This window comes from Haliotis rufescens, unplaced genomic scaffold, assembly GCF_023055435.1.
Source record: "Haliotis rufescens isolate VD_foot unplaced genomic scaffold, xgHalRufe1.0.p SCAF_5, whole genome shotgun sequence".
In the NCBI taxonomy this organism is placed as follows: domain Eukaryota; kingdom Metazoa; phylum Mollusca; class Gastropoda; order Lepetellida; family Haliotidae; genus Haliotis; species Haliotis rufescens.
Genome location: NW_025964223.1, coordinates 21,024,603 through 21,039,279, shown reverse-complemented (window position 1 = coordinate 21,039,279; position 14,677 = coordinate 21,024,603). Strand labels below are relative to the sequence as shown.

At 39.6% G+C, this 14,677-nt stretch overlaps 1 protein-coding gene across 1 annotated transcript; it reads left to right on the top strand.

Annotated features, from left to right (window-relative positions):
* The first annotated feature begins 3,756 nt into the window (after nt 1–3,756).
* On the top strand, nt 3,757–13,635 carry LOC125373232 (carbohydrate sulfotransferase 15-like). Its single transcript, XM_048384229.1, has 4 exons — nt 3,757–3,823; nt 9,655–9,780; nt 10,071–10,227; nt 13,467–13,635. Exons 2-4 carry the CDS (start codon nt 9,669–9,671, stop codon nt 13,633–13,635), a joined length of 438 nt encoding a protein of 145 aa, XP_048240186.1. The 5' UTR covers nt 3,757–3,823; nt 9,655–9,668.
* The last annotated feature ends 1,042 nt before the right edge of the window (nt 13,636–14,677 follow it).

Here is a 14,677-nt window from a genome sequence, read left to right as displayed (position 1 = left end):
ATATGAATGTTGAGTGAATGATCCGGTTCGCCTCATTTAGCTATATACACGCTGTGTAATATGAATGTTGAGTGAATGATCCGGTTCGCTTCATTTAGCTTTGTACATGCTGTGTAATTAAATGTTGAGTGAACGATCCGGTTCGCCTCATTTAGCTTTTTACATGCTGTGTAATATAAATGTTGAGTAAATGACCCTGTTCGCCTCATTTAGCTCTGTACATGCTGTGTAATATAAATGTTGAGTAAATGACCCTGTTCGCCTCATTTAGCTCTGTACATGCTGTGTAATATAAATGTTGAGTAAATGACCCTGTTCGCCTCATTTAGCTCTGTACATGCTGTGTAATATAAATGTTGAGTAAATGACCCTGTTCGCCTCATTTAGCTTTGTACATGCTGTGAAATATAAATGTTGAGTTAACGATCCGGTTCGCCTCATTTAGCTTTGTACATGCTGTGTAATATGAATGTTGAGTGAATGATCCGGTTCGCCTCATTTAGCTATCACTAACAAAGAGTGATAATACAAATAATGTGTTAACCATCCGGTCGGAAATGTTGCCTAAAGTGAACCTTTACCCACAACGTCTGTATCCGGTTATATAATATTAACGTTGCCCCCTAGTACTAGTATCGTAGGTGGGGAAACATATTTCGACATATTAGTAAATTCACAACATGTATCTCTTTCCAGCAAGTCACGATGAGGTTGGAATCAAGACGATGGGTGTTATTGATGCTGGGTCTGTGTGTTTCATTGTATCTTGTGACACGGTATGGCAGTCGAATGGACCGTGTAATCAGCCCACACATGCTTACACATGGATATGTACCAGAAGCAAACAGAGTAAACGGCACATCAGTGAAACTTGACATTCAGTGTGTGGGAGCAGGGCCACATGAGGCAGAAGATCTGTTCTGTATGGTATGTAAAGAGTTTGCTTCGTTGCTACAACCACCTGGAGAAAATATATCATAAGTTTCTATTGAGGAGATTCATGATAAAGAATTGTGTGTTCACTAATCAAACGCTATCTAGTATTTTACAAGAGGTGCTTTATGCCTTTTTCCATGATAATTACTATCTTAAATTTCCAAAACGACATTTAGATGTAAAATCTTCATCCTTTTTTCCTATAACTGAACAGAATGTCCGTGTCTAAAAATATCACACTGGTCAAGCTAAAACTTACCTCGTTCGCTTTGGCTGTTATTGTCTAAATGAAATATAATCAAATGCAATGATGGTTTCACATATTTGTTACCATACACAATTCTTTTCAAATTCACCAGAAGTCGTATGTTAGGCTAGACTGCTTGAATAATGAAATATATATAGGGATAGTTGACTATTGAAAAGAAGAAGTGACCCCTCTTGTCTGCACGAAGGGGATCCTAGTTGGTGCCCATGCAGATGCCAACTTATTGCCTGAATGTCTTGCTCCCAAATCATGACACAGATGTTATCAATGAGAAAGTTCAACATTTCACATATTGTTTTCTCAGTAAACTTCCCGATGACATTTGCTTTAATTCCTGACAAATTGTCCTGAACCCTTGAAGACAGATATGTAACAATATATCTATCATCCCCATGTTTAGTAACAACTGCCCCATGGATCAAGGCATGAAGTGTTTCCTTAAGTGTGTTATGTTGGATAGTGGTGTACAAAGTTGAAACTCAGGCGTTTTTGACAGAATTGAACTTGGTTCTCCTCTGAGATTTCAAAAATTAAAACAAATCCTGGGAGCTTTTGAGACTCCATATGGTATTAATTCCACTTCCTTTGTCCTTCCTTTGAGACAGGGAGTTGGTACATATGCGTGTGTTTTTTGTAGAGCTTTGGAATCCAGTACAAAAGAGGAATGGACTTATCGTCAGTGTTTAGAGTCAAGCAAACGATTATAGTACTGGTGCATGGTTTTGTCAGGTTTCTCTCTCAGTTAACATACAGGCCTTAAATGTGGCATTATCATCCCCCGCAGCAAAGTGGAAGGGGAAATAGGAATGGATGCCGTCCGTCCGTCACATTTCGTTTCCAGAGAAGATCTTGAAAACAGTACAATATTTCTTCACCAAACTTGGCACATAGATAGGTCTAGTGGTAAACTGGTGCCTTTTGATAGTTTGGGATTTTAGAAAACCATTTCGAGTTTCCATGGCAACGACTTTGACTTAGACTGAAAATGGCCGTGGTCCTCTTTTCCGGAGCAGATCTTGAAAACAGTACCATATGTCTTCACCAAACTTGGCACATAGATAGGTCTAGTGGTGAACTGGTGCCTTTTGATAGTTTGGGATTTTAGAAAACCATTTCGAGTTTCCATGGCAACGACTTTGACTTAGACTGAAAATGGCCGTGGTCCTCTTTTCCGGAGCAGATCTTGAAAACAGTACCATATGTCTTCACCAAACTTGGCACATAGATAGGTCTAGTGGTGAACTGGTGCCTTTTGATAGTTTGGGATTTTAGAAAACCATTTCGAGTTTCCATGGCAACGACTTTGACTTAGACTGAAAATGGCGGTGGTCCTCTTTTCCGGAGCAGATCTTGAAAACAGTACCATATGTCTTCACCAAACTTGGCACATAGATAGGTCTAGTGGTGAACTGGTGCCTTTTGATAGTTTGGGATTAAAAAAAATAAAACAATTCGAGTTTCCATGGCAACGACTTTGACTAATTCCTCACCAAACTTGGCACATAATGTCATCTCGCAGTATTGAATACATTTCCTTTCTTGTTGGTAAGTTCTGCATCGCTTGTGTGTATGTTCCTCCAAAAGTGTCATGGGCACGGTTGTTGCATTCACTGACTAACTTCATGCAGAAACAAACTAATTACAAATACAACAGTGTAACTGATCTTAAACCTACTCAATTGTATAAACACTGCCTCCTATCCTGTATATATTGTTGTCAACTATACTCTGTACTTGCTCGAGAACGGTGTTAGAATCTACACCGAGACCATCGATATCGCTCCTAATTGTAATAAAGAAGTCGTTGGTCCATATGTCTCATCCTTACTCATTACAAATACACTTACATATTCTATCAAAAACTGCAGATGGCTCAACAACACCAGTAATAACATTTTTTAGTGCTGCAATTAGGCCATTTACAAAAAGGCCCAGTGAACATAGTTTACAGGAGCTAATGCATTGCATGTCATATTGGCGGGGGATACTAGTATGAATATTTCATGCTTGTTTGATATGTCACGTATGTCGAGTTGTTTGATCAAACGATTCATGTTGTGATGTTTACATATGATGGTCATGCTATTTCAGTTCTTGTCAGTGGCAACAACCACAAAGATTCCGTGTAGGGCAGCCAGACTTTGTATAACAGCTAGCTGGGACAGAATGGGTTTATTCCAATTCTGTTTCTTCTTTTTCAGTTTGTGCATTCTGACATTTACAAGATCATTCTAACATTTCCCTAAACCCACACTTGAAGACATTCAACAGGTTCCTCTTCTATTTTGGCCCATTTACTGGCATATGGTTTGACAGCACCCATGATGACTTTAAAGTTACCAATTGAAAATAAACACATGAATGATCAGCCTTTTGTAATGCTCTGTTTTAAATCATAGGAGAGACCCAAATATCTGCCGGAATTTAAGAACCCCTGCTGGTACGCGAAAGAGGAAGGGAAGTTACGTCTCAAGTGCATCCCTTACTACCATATTCTGGGTGTGTGCAAGGCGGGAACCACAGACCTCGCCTACCGCTTAAGGGCCCATGAAGACGTCCTCGGATGCAATGATTGTTTCAGTCAGAAGGAAATCTTTTACTGGTGCCGTAGCAGATATGGTAATGCAAGCATTATATTAATACTTCTGTGTGTGGATGGGTGAATGATTGACAAGGGTTTTAAGAACACTGATGATCAAAGTGTATTGGTACATATAAACCAGTAGGATCGGTCTTTACAATTTATTTGTTTCACTATAGACATACCTCTCAGACAAATGCTGGTATAGGCGAGGACCCAAAGGGTCACGGTTACGACGACTTAATTTGAAAATACACTGGCCAAAAAAAAGAAACGCACAACAGAATAATCAGTGTTTCATTACATGCTTAATGAAATAGGATTACACAATAAATAATGAAGATACAACAACCAAATTTTACACAGGATGAGGTACATGTTTCTTACACCACAAACAGTCTTTTAATGTTCCAAGGGACGTCTGTGTCTGTGATGGCACTGTGCCAAAGTCAGTACCGGGTGTTACCACCACGAGCATCGATCACAGCTCTGCACCGTCTGGACATGGACTGTATGAGTCGTCGAATCTGTTGTGGAATCCTTCTCCACTCATCCTGCAATGTATGGTTCAGCTGTTGAAGCGTCTGTGGTTGAGATTGTCGGCGTCGTACACGTCTGTCTAGCAGACCCCACAAATGTTTGATGAGGTTTAGATCAGGCGATTTGGAGGGCCATGGCAGCACAATAACATTGTTGTGGGCAAGATAATTCATGGTAACACCTGCAGTATGCGGTCTTGCTGGAAAATCTCTGCTGACGTCAATGGCGGGAAAAAGATGACGTTGAAGGATTTCATCACGGTAGCTTACAGCAGTTAAATTTCCCTGCACGTGCACCAGATCTGGCCTACCAATCACGGATATGCCTGCCCACATCATGACACTTCCACCGCCGTATCGCTCGTCTTCATGAATAGAGTGTCGAGTGTAGCGTTCATTTCTCCGTCTGTAGACATGCATCCTGCCATCATGGCGATACAGCATGAACCGCGACTCATCACTGAACCATATCCTTCTCCGGTGCACTAGGGTCCATGGTAGAACATTTCTGCTCCATTGCAGACGTGCACGACGATGATGTTGCCGCAGAATCGGCGCTGTATATGGTCTCATTGGCCGTATCCCATGCTGTCTTAGACGATTTCTGAAGGTTTGCGCTGAGACTCTACGAAGACCAGGAACATTGTTGGCTGTGTATGCTGCACTGATTGTCCGGTTGCGAAGATGCAACACCCGGATGAAGCGGTCCTGCGCCGCAGTTGTGACCCTGGGTCTTCCTATTCTCGGTCGATCTCTTGTAGAGTTGTGGAGTCTGTAGCACTGCCACATACGAAAAATGGTACTCTGCCTCACGTTAAAGTGCCTGGCTACTTATGACGTCCAATGGCTCTGTTTCTACAGTCTTCATTCAGTCTTGGCATCATGAGAGTCACGTATACAGAACATCGGAGAGTGATTCGCAGCAGGACTGCCAAATTTTTATACCCATCGGTATAAAGGTTAATAAGCCGTATTTGCACGTGCAGCATGCTTACAGCTTTTTCTCCATGCAATTTCTATCAGTTTGGTTTCAAGATGCTGTATTTTGGCGACAAGTCACCAAATGTTGTGTTCGGGTGCAATAAATTAGTGTAAGGTCAATATTCCCAGTTAGCAATGGCATTTACATTGAGTTCAAGCCTTCATCTTTAATAACAGTCAAGTTTTAAAAAAACCAGATTTCAGCTATGCGTTTCTTTTTTGGGCCAGTATATTTTAAATAACACAAATGGTCTGCACGGAGATAACTTAAAATTTTCAGAATTGTAAAATATATTAGTTCCTTGTAACTGTTGTATGGTAATAATGAAAGAATTGGGAATGCATCATCCGCCTGCAATTGTGTCATGAGGTTGACATTAGCTTGACGTTTATTTCGACGTAGCAAGACACGACCACGCCTGTCAAAGATGTGCAAAGTGAATCGGAAAGTTATGTGTTACAGACATCAACGATCTTGCATAGTATTTGTCATCAACAGTTATCTTTGATCTAATACTTGGTATTAACATTATTTCTTGTTCAGGTGGGTAAATCAGTGGAAGGTAATTGGCTATTTCGCCATTCTAGAACGATATACCTGAACAACTTCTTGTTCTTCTTGTGAAAGTTCAGCATTTCACATACTGTTTTCTCGGTTAACTTCAGGTGACATTTGCATTTGAAGTTGAGAGATTTATATCATTAGTCACCGTGTTTAGTGACAAATGTTTGTTTGTTGTATATACATTTATATACCGCAGACATCCAGGTACTAGTGTCTTTTCTAATACGGTTTTATTTGGTCCCCGACCAGTGGGTCCGTTTGCATTCTCAACTCCCTGGGGAGTATACAACCCTAGCTGCCTGGCGCCGCTCCAGGTTTTTTTTATATGTCAATTTACATATCTAGTACCTATTTCCTGCTGGGTGAACAGAGGTACATTTGAAAGAAGTCACTTACCAAGGGTGACATCAGACGTTTTGACACTTGTGTTTCGGGTAAATGTACGTATTCGTGTTTTCACCATCTAGTCATCTACCATTCGACGAGTGGGTTCTTTTGAGTGCACAGGGTGCATGTCCTGTACACTAAGGGTATTGACAATACTGTAAAGACCTGTAAATATTGTTGGTCCCAAGGCTGATTAACAACCCGGTCACTATTTTGATACGATCTCAGGACCTGCCGCTTGCTGGCCTGGCGCTTTTGACCACTTGCCCTACCCGCCCAAATCCCCCATGAATCTAGAGCTGATGTCTTCCTTTGGTTTGTCGTGCTTGATAGTGGTGTACAAACTTAAAAAATCAAATGTTTTCACATAATTGAACTTGGTTCCTCTCTGAGATTGCAGAACTTCCAGCCCCTTTTCAGCACGGACCCAGAATTGTGCCAGTTTCCCTTACTTTTTGCACTGTTTACCCAATAACGCGTGCACCCTTAAATTGGTCAGAAGTCACAAACAGAAACATCCACTATATACTCTGACGGACAAAAATAACTTTACCCAACTATATATCAAGCTTGGTGAAAAAGGCAAGAAGATATGTCAAATATAGCGTGTGTAATCATGAAATGGGCAAATAGACATCAACGAGTTATGATGCTCCGAAAATACAGCACCCGCAAGGACAGCAAGAAACATCCATACGACATTTTTCAGAATTCATACGAAACGTCATCAGGTATTCACTATCAGTCTACCTGTATTAAGTGCCTGTATTTACGTCACGTCTGTTTGCAGGAGGCTTAGGCACGCCAGAAACCTATGATTGTGGGTTCGAATCCCGGTTCGCCCCGATTATGTTTCTAGGTTTGTCAGCACCATACCCGTGCTCGTGGGTTTCACCGAAGTGGTAAACGTCTGAGACCTGCATCACTTTGGGATTTCCTCCCACATTAAGCTGACACGCCGTAATACAACTGGAATACTGTTAAAAGCGGCGTTAAACCCCACTCACTCACACACACACTTTGCCCAATGCTGAAGGGATACCTATCGGAAAACACCGACTTTTCTGCCTGCTTCCAACACTATTTACCGCAGCTCCTGTCTCATCCAGAACTTTCAACTGTGACTTATGCGTGACTATTGTGCAAGAGGCCCTAACATTGTATTGTCGTAATGATTGTAAGCCTTATCCTGTGTATTTCAAAATATTTTGTCGATTGTTTATTGATCTTGTGTGGTAATTTACTGGTTTGACAATTTAGTTCTAGATGTACCGATTTCGAGTTAAACCTTCGCGTTTTCAGTTTCGGAAGCACCACCAACAGATGTCACCTAGATGCAAGAGATAAACTGATTGCACTACAACCATATACTGGATATACATGATAGATCTCATGAACGCCTATAGGAGCGTGTCAGTAGACCAGGACTTTTATCAGTCGCTAGGACTGAATGGGAATTTGAGTGATTGTGATACTCTACGTAAATGTTTGATACCTTTTGGTGCGGCTAAGATTCCGGAGATATTTCAACAATTAAAAGGTATGGTGTACCTTGATGACTTTCGAGTAATCGTAGAAACAACAGCAGACGAGTGTGAAATAGCTGTGGAAACTCCAGATTTCACAGTCAACTTTGCACCCCTTACGCAAAATTGTGTATTTCTTGAGATGAAGATTGATAGCGTTATGCAAAATCTAACCTTGCTCTTAGTTATGTGAATCAAAGACGGGCAAACTCAACTTGGTGACGTACATTTCTGCTCTGCTCAATGCACCTCTGTAACAGTGTTCGATACAAACGTCATCATGTCAATGCGGCAGCGAAGTCAGATATGCTTTAGTACTGTTGTGCGGCGTCAGGCAATAAACACTTACTGTTTTATGTAAATTATATGACTATTGTGTGGCTATTATGTGAGTGTTGTGCCACCGGTAGGACAGGATGTGCTTATCCTATTCGCGAACACCTGGGGTCACCATTGATTTTCAGTGTTCCAGTCATAGAATTTTCACAGCTATTCTGCCCTTTACACCAAATGGGACTTGGGGTCACACATTGTCAGGTCGACATATCATAGCCTATATATACATATAATAGTGTTATATGTACAACACCAATAAGGGTTTATCATCCAACCCATATGCCGTTTATATACTGTCATCTGGTTTGGTTGGAAAGTGAATATTGCATATTGAAAGGTAACTGGCTCTGGAAAATAGTATGGTAACTCATGTATTATGTGACCACATGTCATTCGCTTCGTTAATCCAGCTGACACTGGGTAGACATATCTACCAGTCAGATGATGAAGTTGTCATGTACAAGAGATTAGCACATGCGAATAGAACCAAGCGGACAAACTCTTCCAGGCTGACAACATTTTCAGATTCTGCCTATACTTTGGCTTTACACCTGTGCGGACAACATTGTCGACAGTGCTTCAATATTGTTGCTTGTGCTGCTAGATCACTGAACCTATGAAGTATCCCCTTGCTGGCCATGGCAATGCATTGATCGAATGATCACTGGCTTGGTCAAGGCATGAAAGGACGTAAAGAAAAAAACATGTTCAAAAGCTGCCGATCGCACCAAAATCTTCTTAGAAATGAATTAAAAACTGGACTTTACTAATCCCCTTTACAGTTTTTTGTACACCTGTCCAGTTGCATTTAACTGCATTCTCCTACAATGAACCCTACTACCACCCAGACGTCATAACTCTATCTCAAATAAACAGATCTACATACAAGACCTGGAATAGCAAGATGGCAAGTGTGGTTGTCACTATTAGACACTAAAACTATCAGTTTGGACAGCGTGTACTCTCCAATCCTCTCTCTGAGGCACCGGGGTCGCCTAAGACATCTACAGCATGATCTACCTGTTAGTAACCATCTGATTGCCTTTGCTGACACCCAACATCAGTGAACTTCTAACGAATGCCTTGAAAAGTGTGCTTCAAATATGTGGTTACTGTGCCACTGCACATAGCATATATTTATGTTGGAGGGACCTCAGCTCCTTCTGCCTTTAGCTTGGGGTTTACCCATTTTTTATTAAATTGCAGGGCGACTGGAAACCTAGTGCTTTTGAGAGGTACATAACAATTAACATGATGTGCACCATATAGGACTTAATTCTCAGCGTTGGGGATTGTTGGAGGTTTTTGTTTAAAATTATAATGTATTTGCCTGTACCCCCAACACCTATCATGTTATCTTTGTTAATTTGATTTGGTATAATTCATTAGAAAAGGTACATACAGGAAAAAGTGGGAAGAGTACCGTCAATGTTATTGACCCAATATAAAAATGCGGTAGAACATGTTTGTTCATGACAAAAGATTTCGATGCAGCCCATGAACAGTAGATTATAAATCATCTGACATTTACACAGGTTATGAACATAACATGCGAGCACGGACACCATGCAACTTCAGCTGCTTTCAACAAAAGTTCGATACTGCTGCGCTCCGGATAAAACATACAACTACAGACACAGGCTACCACAACATGATTACAGGTAAATATACCTGATGAATATATTTTATGAATAATTTGAGTCGTTATATGGCTGAAATAATGCCGATGCGACGGTAAATTTTAACTCACTCACGCATGAATATTTTGACATATTTGAAAATTACCTGTTCGCAGTACGATTATATTTCTAGGTTTGTCTGCATTGTATACATGGGTTTCAACAAACTGGTAAATGTCTGAGACTTGCATCACTTAAGCGTCAGGTTTCCTCCAACATGAAGCAAACATGCCGTGATATAACTCACTCTCGCACTATGTCTATTCGTCTAGGTGAGGCAACTCCTGAAGATTTTTGTGATTTTCGAGGATGGCCAAAAATTCCACAAAATGCAGGTTTAGAGAAACCAGTGGTTCTGACACCCCATCTCATGAGACACGTGTATACAGATCCGAAGTTCATTGTCCTCTTCAGAAATCCAACTGATAGGTAGGTACATATTTTGTGTTTGCAGACACATAGTTATTTTTTTAACAGTCGCATACTGTAGGGTAAATGAGTTAGAGTATGACGTTTATTGCTGAAGTCAGTAATAACTCTACTCTCTAAACACTGCCTCCTACCTGGAGTGAGTGAGTGAGTGAGTGAGTATGGTTTTACGCCGCTTTTAGCAATAGTCCAGCAATATCACGGCGGGGGACACCAGAAATGGGCTTCACACACTGTACCCATGTGGGGAATCGAACCCGGGTCTTTGGCGTGACGAGCGAACGCTTTTAACCACTTCCCTCATAACTGTATATATATTTGTCAACCATACTCTGTACACCAGTTGCTTGATAACGGTGTTAGAACCTACACCGAAACGTAGCTCCTAACTGTAACAAAGACGTTGTTCATCCTTGTATCTTTTCCTTACTAATACTCCAACTTCTAAATGCCTCTCAAAGAAGTAAGCCTCATGTAGGGACCAACTTATCCCCAGATCAAATATGCATGCCGTGACTTCAAAACAGCTTAGTTACAGGGACTGACCTACTGATCCCTGCAAGCAGACATTGTGTGTTTTAGGAAAAGGAATATTGAAATGTGACCATATGCATGTCTTTTTTTCTTGCTGTGTATACATTACGCTGCAGATATGTATGTTATTGGTCAAATAAAATGGATAATAATATTACATTTTTTTGTAAGGGTTTGATAGCTATAATTGCTATCTCAATCTCCACTGTGTCGTTTTCACGTGTTTAGAAACTGTTCATAACACATTTCTTTATAAAGACGTTTGATTTTAGCTTTTACAAGGCTTCAAGTAATATAACCATTATAGTTAAGCATCACAGCGTAAATTGTTTTATCAAAGAACTTGGTATAAATGACATGTCAAAGACCAGTATGTTTACTGAGAAGGAAATCTGCAAAAACAACCCATCAGTACAATTAGTACTTTTGGTCCGATGCTGAATCCTAAAGAAAAGTCCATTAATATGTATTGATGGGTCCATCAACTGTACCACCTGTCTCGAAGATTAACCATATTCTTAAATACAATCTATGAGGGTTTTTCTGTATAATCACAGAATGTATTTTAGACAATTTAATTTTGTCAAAATATTTGATATTACAACTTTGTTCACACCACACGAGAAACTTAAGGAAAGGCATATTATCTTGATCCATGAGGCACCAATACGTGGTGACTATAGATCTAGTGAAATCTGTCTCCAAAGGTTCAGGACAATTTGTCAAAAAGGAAAGTTTACTGAGAAAAAATATATGAAATGTTGAGACTTCCTCATTGATAAAATCTGGCAAAATTTGGGGGTTAGGCATCTTGACCAGAAATAGGCATCAATTGTGCTCCCCTTCTTGCTGATCTGTTTCTTTCTGCACATGAATCTGAATTTCAAAACAAGGTATTCTGGCCAAGACGTTTAACTTTAGTCAGTTATAGTGATGATCTGATATGCACGTCGTTCAATAACCTTCAAACAGCCAGTTCCCTTCCACTGACTTACCAACATGAACAAGAAACAAAAGAGATACGTGAGAACGCCTCGTATGTTTCATATTTAGATCTATGCTTAGATTCAAAGTGACAAAAAACCTCTTCATGAGACTGTTTGCAAGAGATGACTTCAACCTTCCAATTGTCAACTTTTCCTTTATTTCGAGCAGTATTCTAACAGCTCCAGCCCACCTTTCACAACTTTTCAGATTAAATCGAGCATGCTCTTTATACCAAAATTTCAAAGTGCGTCATATCATTCTTGTTAAAACCGTTTTTATCAGGTTTACACAATTCAAGGCCGCTGTAAAGATTGTAAATAATGTTAAGGTATATCGCTATATGATAGTGATTCATAAACACATGCTTATGATATGGTCGGAATCACAGAGAGGATTGTTTAAGCAGAAATTTCAGATCTTTAATTTCTTTTGCCTTTTTCGCTTTTATTTGGGAAATGGCTGGATTTATACTTATTTGAAAACGGGTGTGTGAATAACGGTTGACCCTTCAGGCATATGATCTAAAGACTTTAAAGGTCATGGTCACTACGTATGAAATTAGCACACAAACAGCTTATTACAGCATAATCTGTAGGCATACATGACCTCTAAGAAGGGGTATACAATGGTTGTTTGTTTGTTTGTTGTTTAACGCCGCACGGCCTGTAACTAATCGAGACTACACCAGACAAGCCAGTGATTGACATCATGAGCATCGATCCACGCAATTGGGATCTATGACATTTATCAACCAAGTCAGCAAGCCTGACCACCCGATCCCGTTAGTCGCCTCTTACGACAAGCATAGTCGCCTTTTAAGGCAAGCATGGGTTGCTGAAGACCTTAACTACCCGGATATTTACGGGTCGTATCCAATGGTATTTTGACAGAATCTTCAAAGGTGGTTGAAGTTACGTAAATTAATTGTACCCCCTAAGAGTCCCATTTCATTCAAAATATTTTTCATTATCCATGGTTTTAATCGTACAATAATTGTAGGTTGTAAATGTTTGGGCTTAAACTTTCTAACAATCCCAAGACTTAGTGGCCAGAGGGATAGTGTTAATCCTGCTTGGGTACCATGCAGGAAGCAGATGTACCGTACGTCCCCATTGCCCCTAGTGTGGTGGCCTAACTTTAGTTGCTGGTGATCTCTAGCCCATTTTTATGATGTATCGTTTGAAATAGTTAATTTTTATGGTTACATACTAGTTTAAAGTCTATACCTGTGATAAGCTAGTACTTTTACTCTCCTTTGTCGACAGATTTTATAATCAATAAATATTTATTATTACTGAACAACTTGATTTAGTCACGATATGGCTGAAATATTGCCGATGTGACTATAAATCTAAACTCACTTACTCACTATTGAAAACTTATCTCATATTTGTGGAAATTCAACGTTTGATCTTGTTTTGATTTGAAGGCTACAAACAAATATTGACTATTTTTCAAATTAGTACTACTTTGAAGGTACCTGTACATTTCCTAAACATACTTAAATAACTTTGCACTGCATGAACATACCAAATGCAATCAATATACATAGACATGTTTGTATTTATTCAACAAATATCAGTCCTTTAAAATTTAAATAAGTATTATATTATAACTTAAGAATTGAGACAGTAAAACAGATTTGGCTAACTATCTAAACATAACATATATGCATAAAGTATTTACGTTTGCGTGTATGCCAGAACACATCATTGCAGGTTGTATTCTGACTATATGATGCGGACCAGAAGATCAGCGGAGGATTTCCATGAAGCCGTGACAAGAGATATTCAGATCGAGGAGACCTGCATGAAGAACCACACAGTGGAACAATGTCTGTACAGCCTGGAGATAGCACGAACACTTCAGGTAGGAAATATCTCTTGACCAGTGAACAGTTCAGAGATGTGATATATATTAACTTATGTGTACATCTGTAATGCTGAATGACGTGGTGATGCTATGAGGAGTTAAACTGATGTCGTTATCGCATATTACAATTCGCATTTTTCTTTCACAGACTTTTATTTTCTTAGGGTGCTATTCAGTTTACATGCGAGAATGGCTGAAGGTTTTTCCAAGAGAGCAATTCCTTATCTTGCGAACAGAGGACCACGATCAAGACCCAAACGCTCGGCTGAGAAAAGTGTACAACTATTTGAAACTAAGTGAGTTTTTATCTTTTTCTTTCCGGCTGCGTAAGTTTCATTTCGATTAGTGACGCAGATGAACGATGCTTAGTTTCATGAAATATAAACAAGTATGAAAGGAAAGATAACATTGTCATAATTACGTGTTTGGGATATGTCAACATAATTCCCCAGACCAACTCAGCTACTGACATACACATATTCCGACTTTAGGATAACTCATACAAAGGCACATTGTATTTCAGATTACACTGAAGAGTGGTTGTCTTACATCGCCAATGCGCCTAAACGCAATGTCAGTAAGAAGAAGAGAAGTATAGAACCCATGCTTGAAAAAACCCGTGTCTTACTGGACACTTTTTACGGCAGATACAATCGGGATTTGGCAGATGTACTACGGGACAAGAAGTTTCTGTGGCTGACATAATATCGGCTATAAGAAGACTCGAACAAACAAACAGTTCATAGGAGTATACTCTTCAAAAGATTATTTCTAATAACGTCATTTTTATTAAATTGTGAATTTCTTACTGTCGATATTTTGAGAATATCTAGTACAAAGGGGTTTAAAAATTAGCTTATTCTGAATGTCATGATACTTATCCTGAAAATGTATTTGCAAAGAAGGATTGAAAGAATAAAAATTGACGTCTTCAACATGTAATACCAGCATGCTGCATGGGATTTGTATGGAGACTAGATCTTCCCCCGCTTCAGCTGCAAAACCACATATTTGATAACTAAATTGCAAAAATGTATTTTCATATGGCAGAAAATTA

Coding starts and splice junctions, on each gene's coding strand:
- LOC125373232 (XM_048384229.1), top strand. CDS start 9,669: ATGCGAGCACGGACACCATGCAACTTCAGCTGCTTTCAACAAAAGTTC. Junction 9,781..10,070: donor CTACCACAACATGATTACAG/GTAAATATACCT, acceptor CTATTCGTCTAG/GTGAGGCAACTCCTGAAGAT. Junction 10,228..13,466: donor TTCAGAAATCCAACTGATAG/GTAGGTACATAT, acceptor ACATCATTGCAG/GTTGTATTCTGACTATATGA.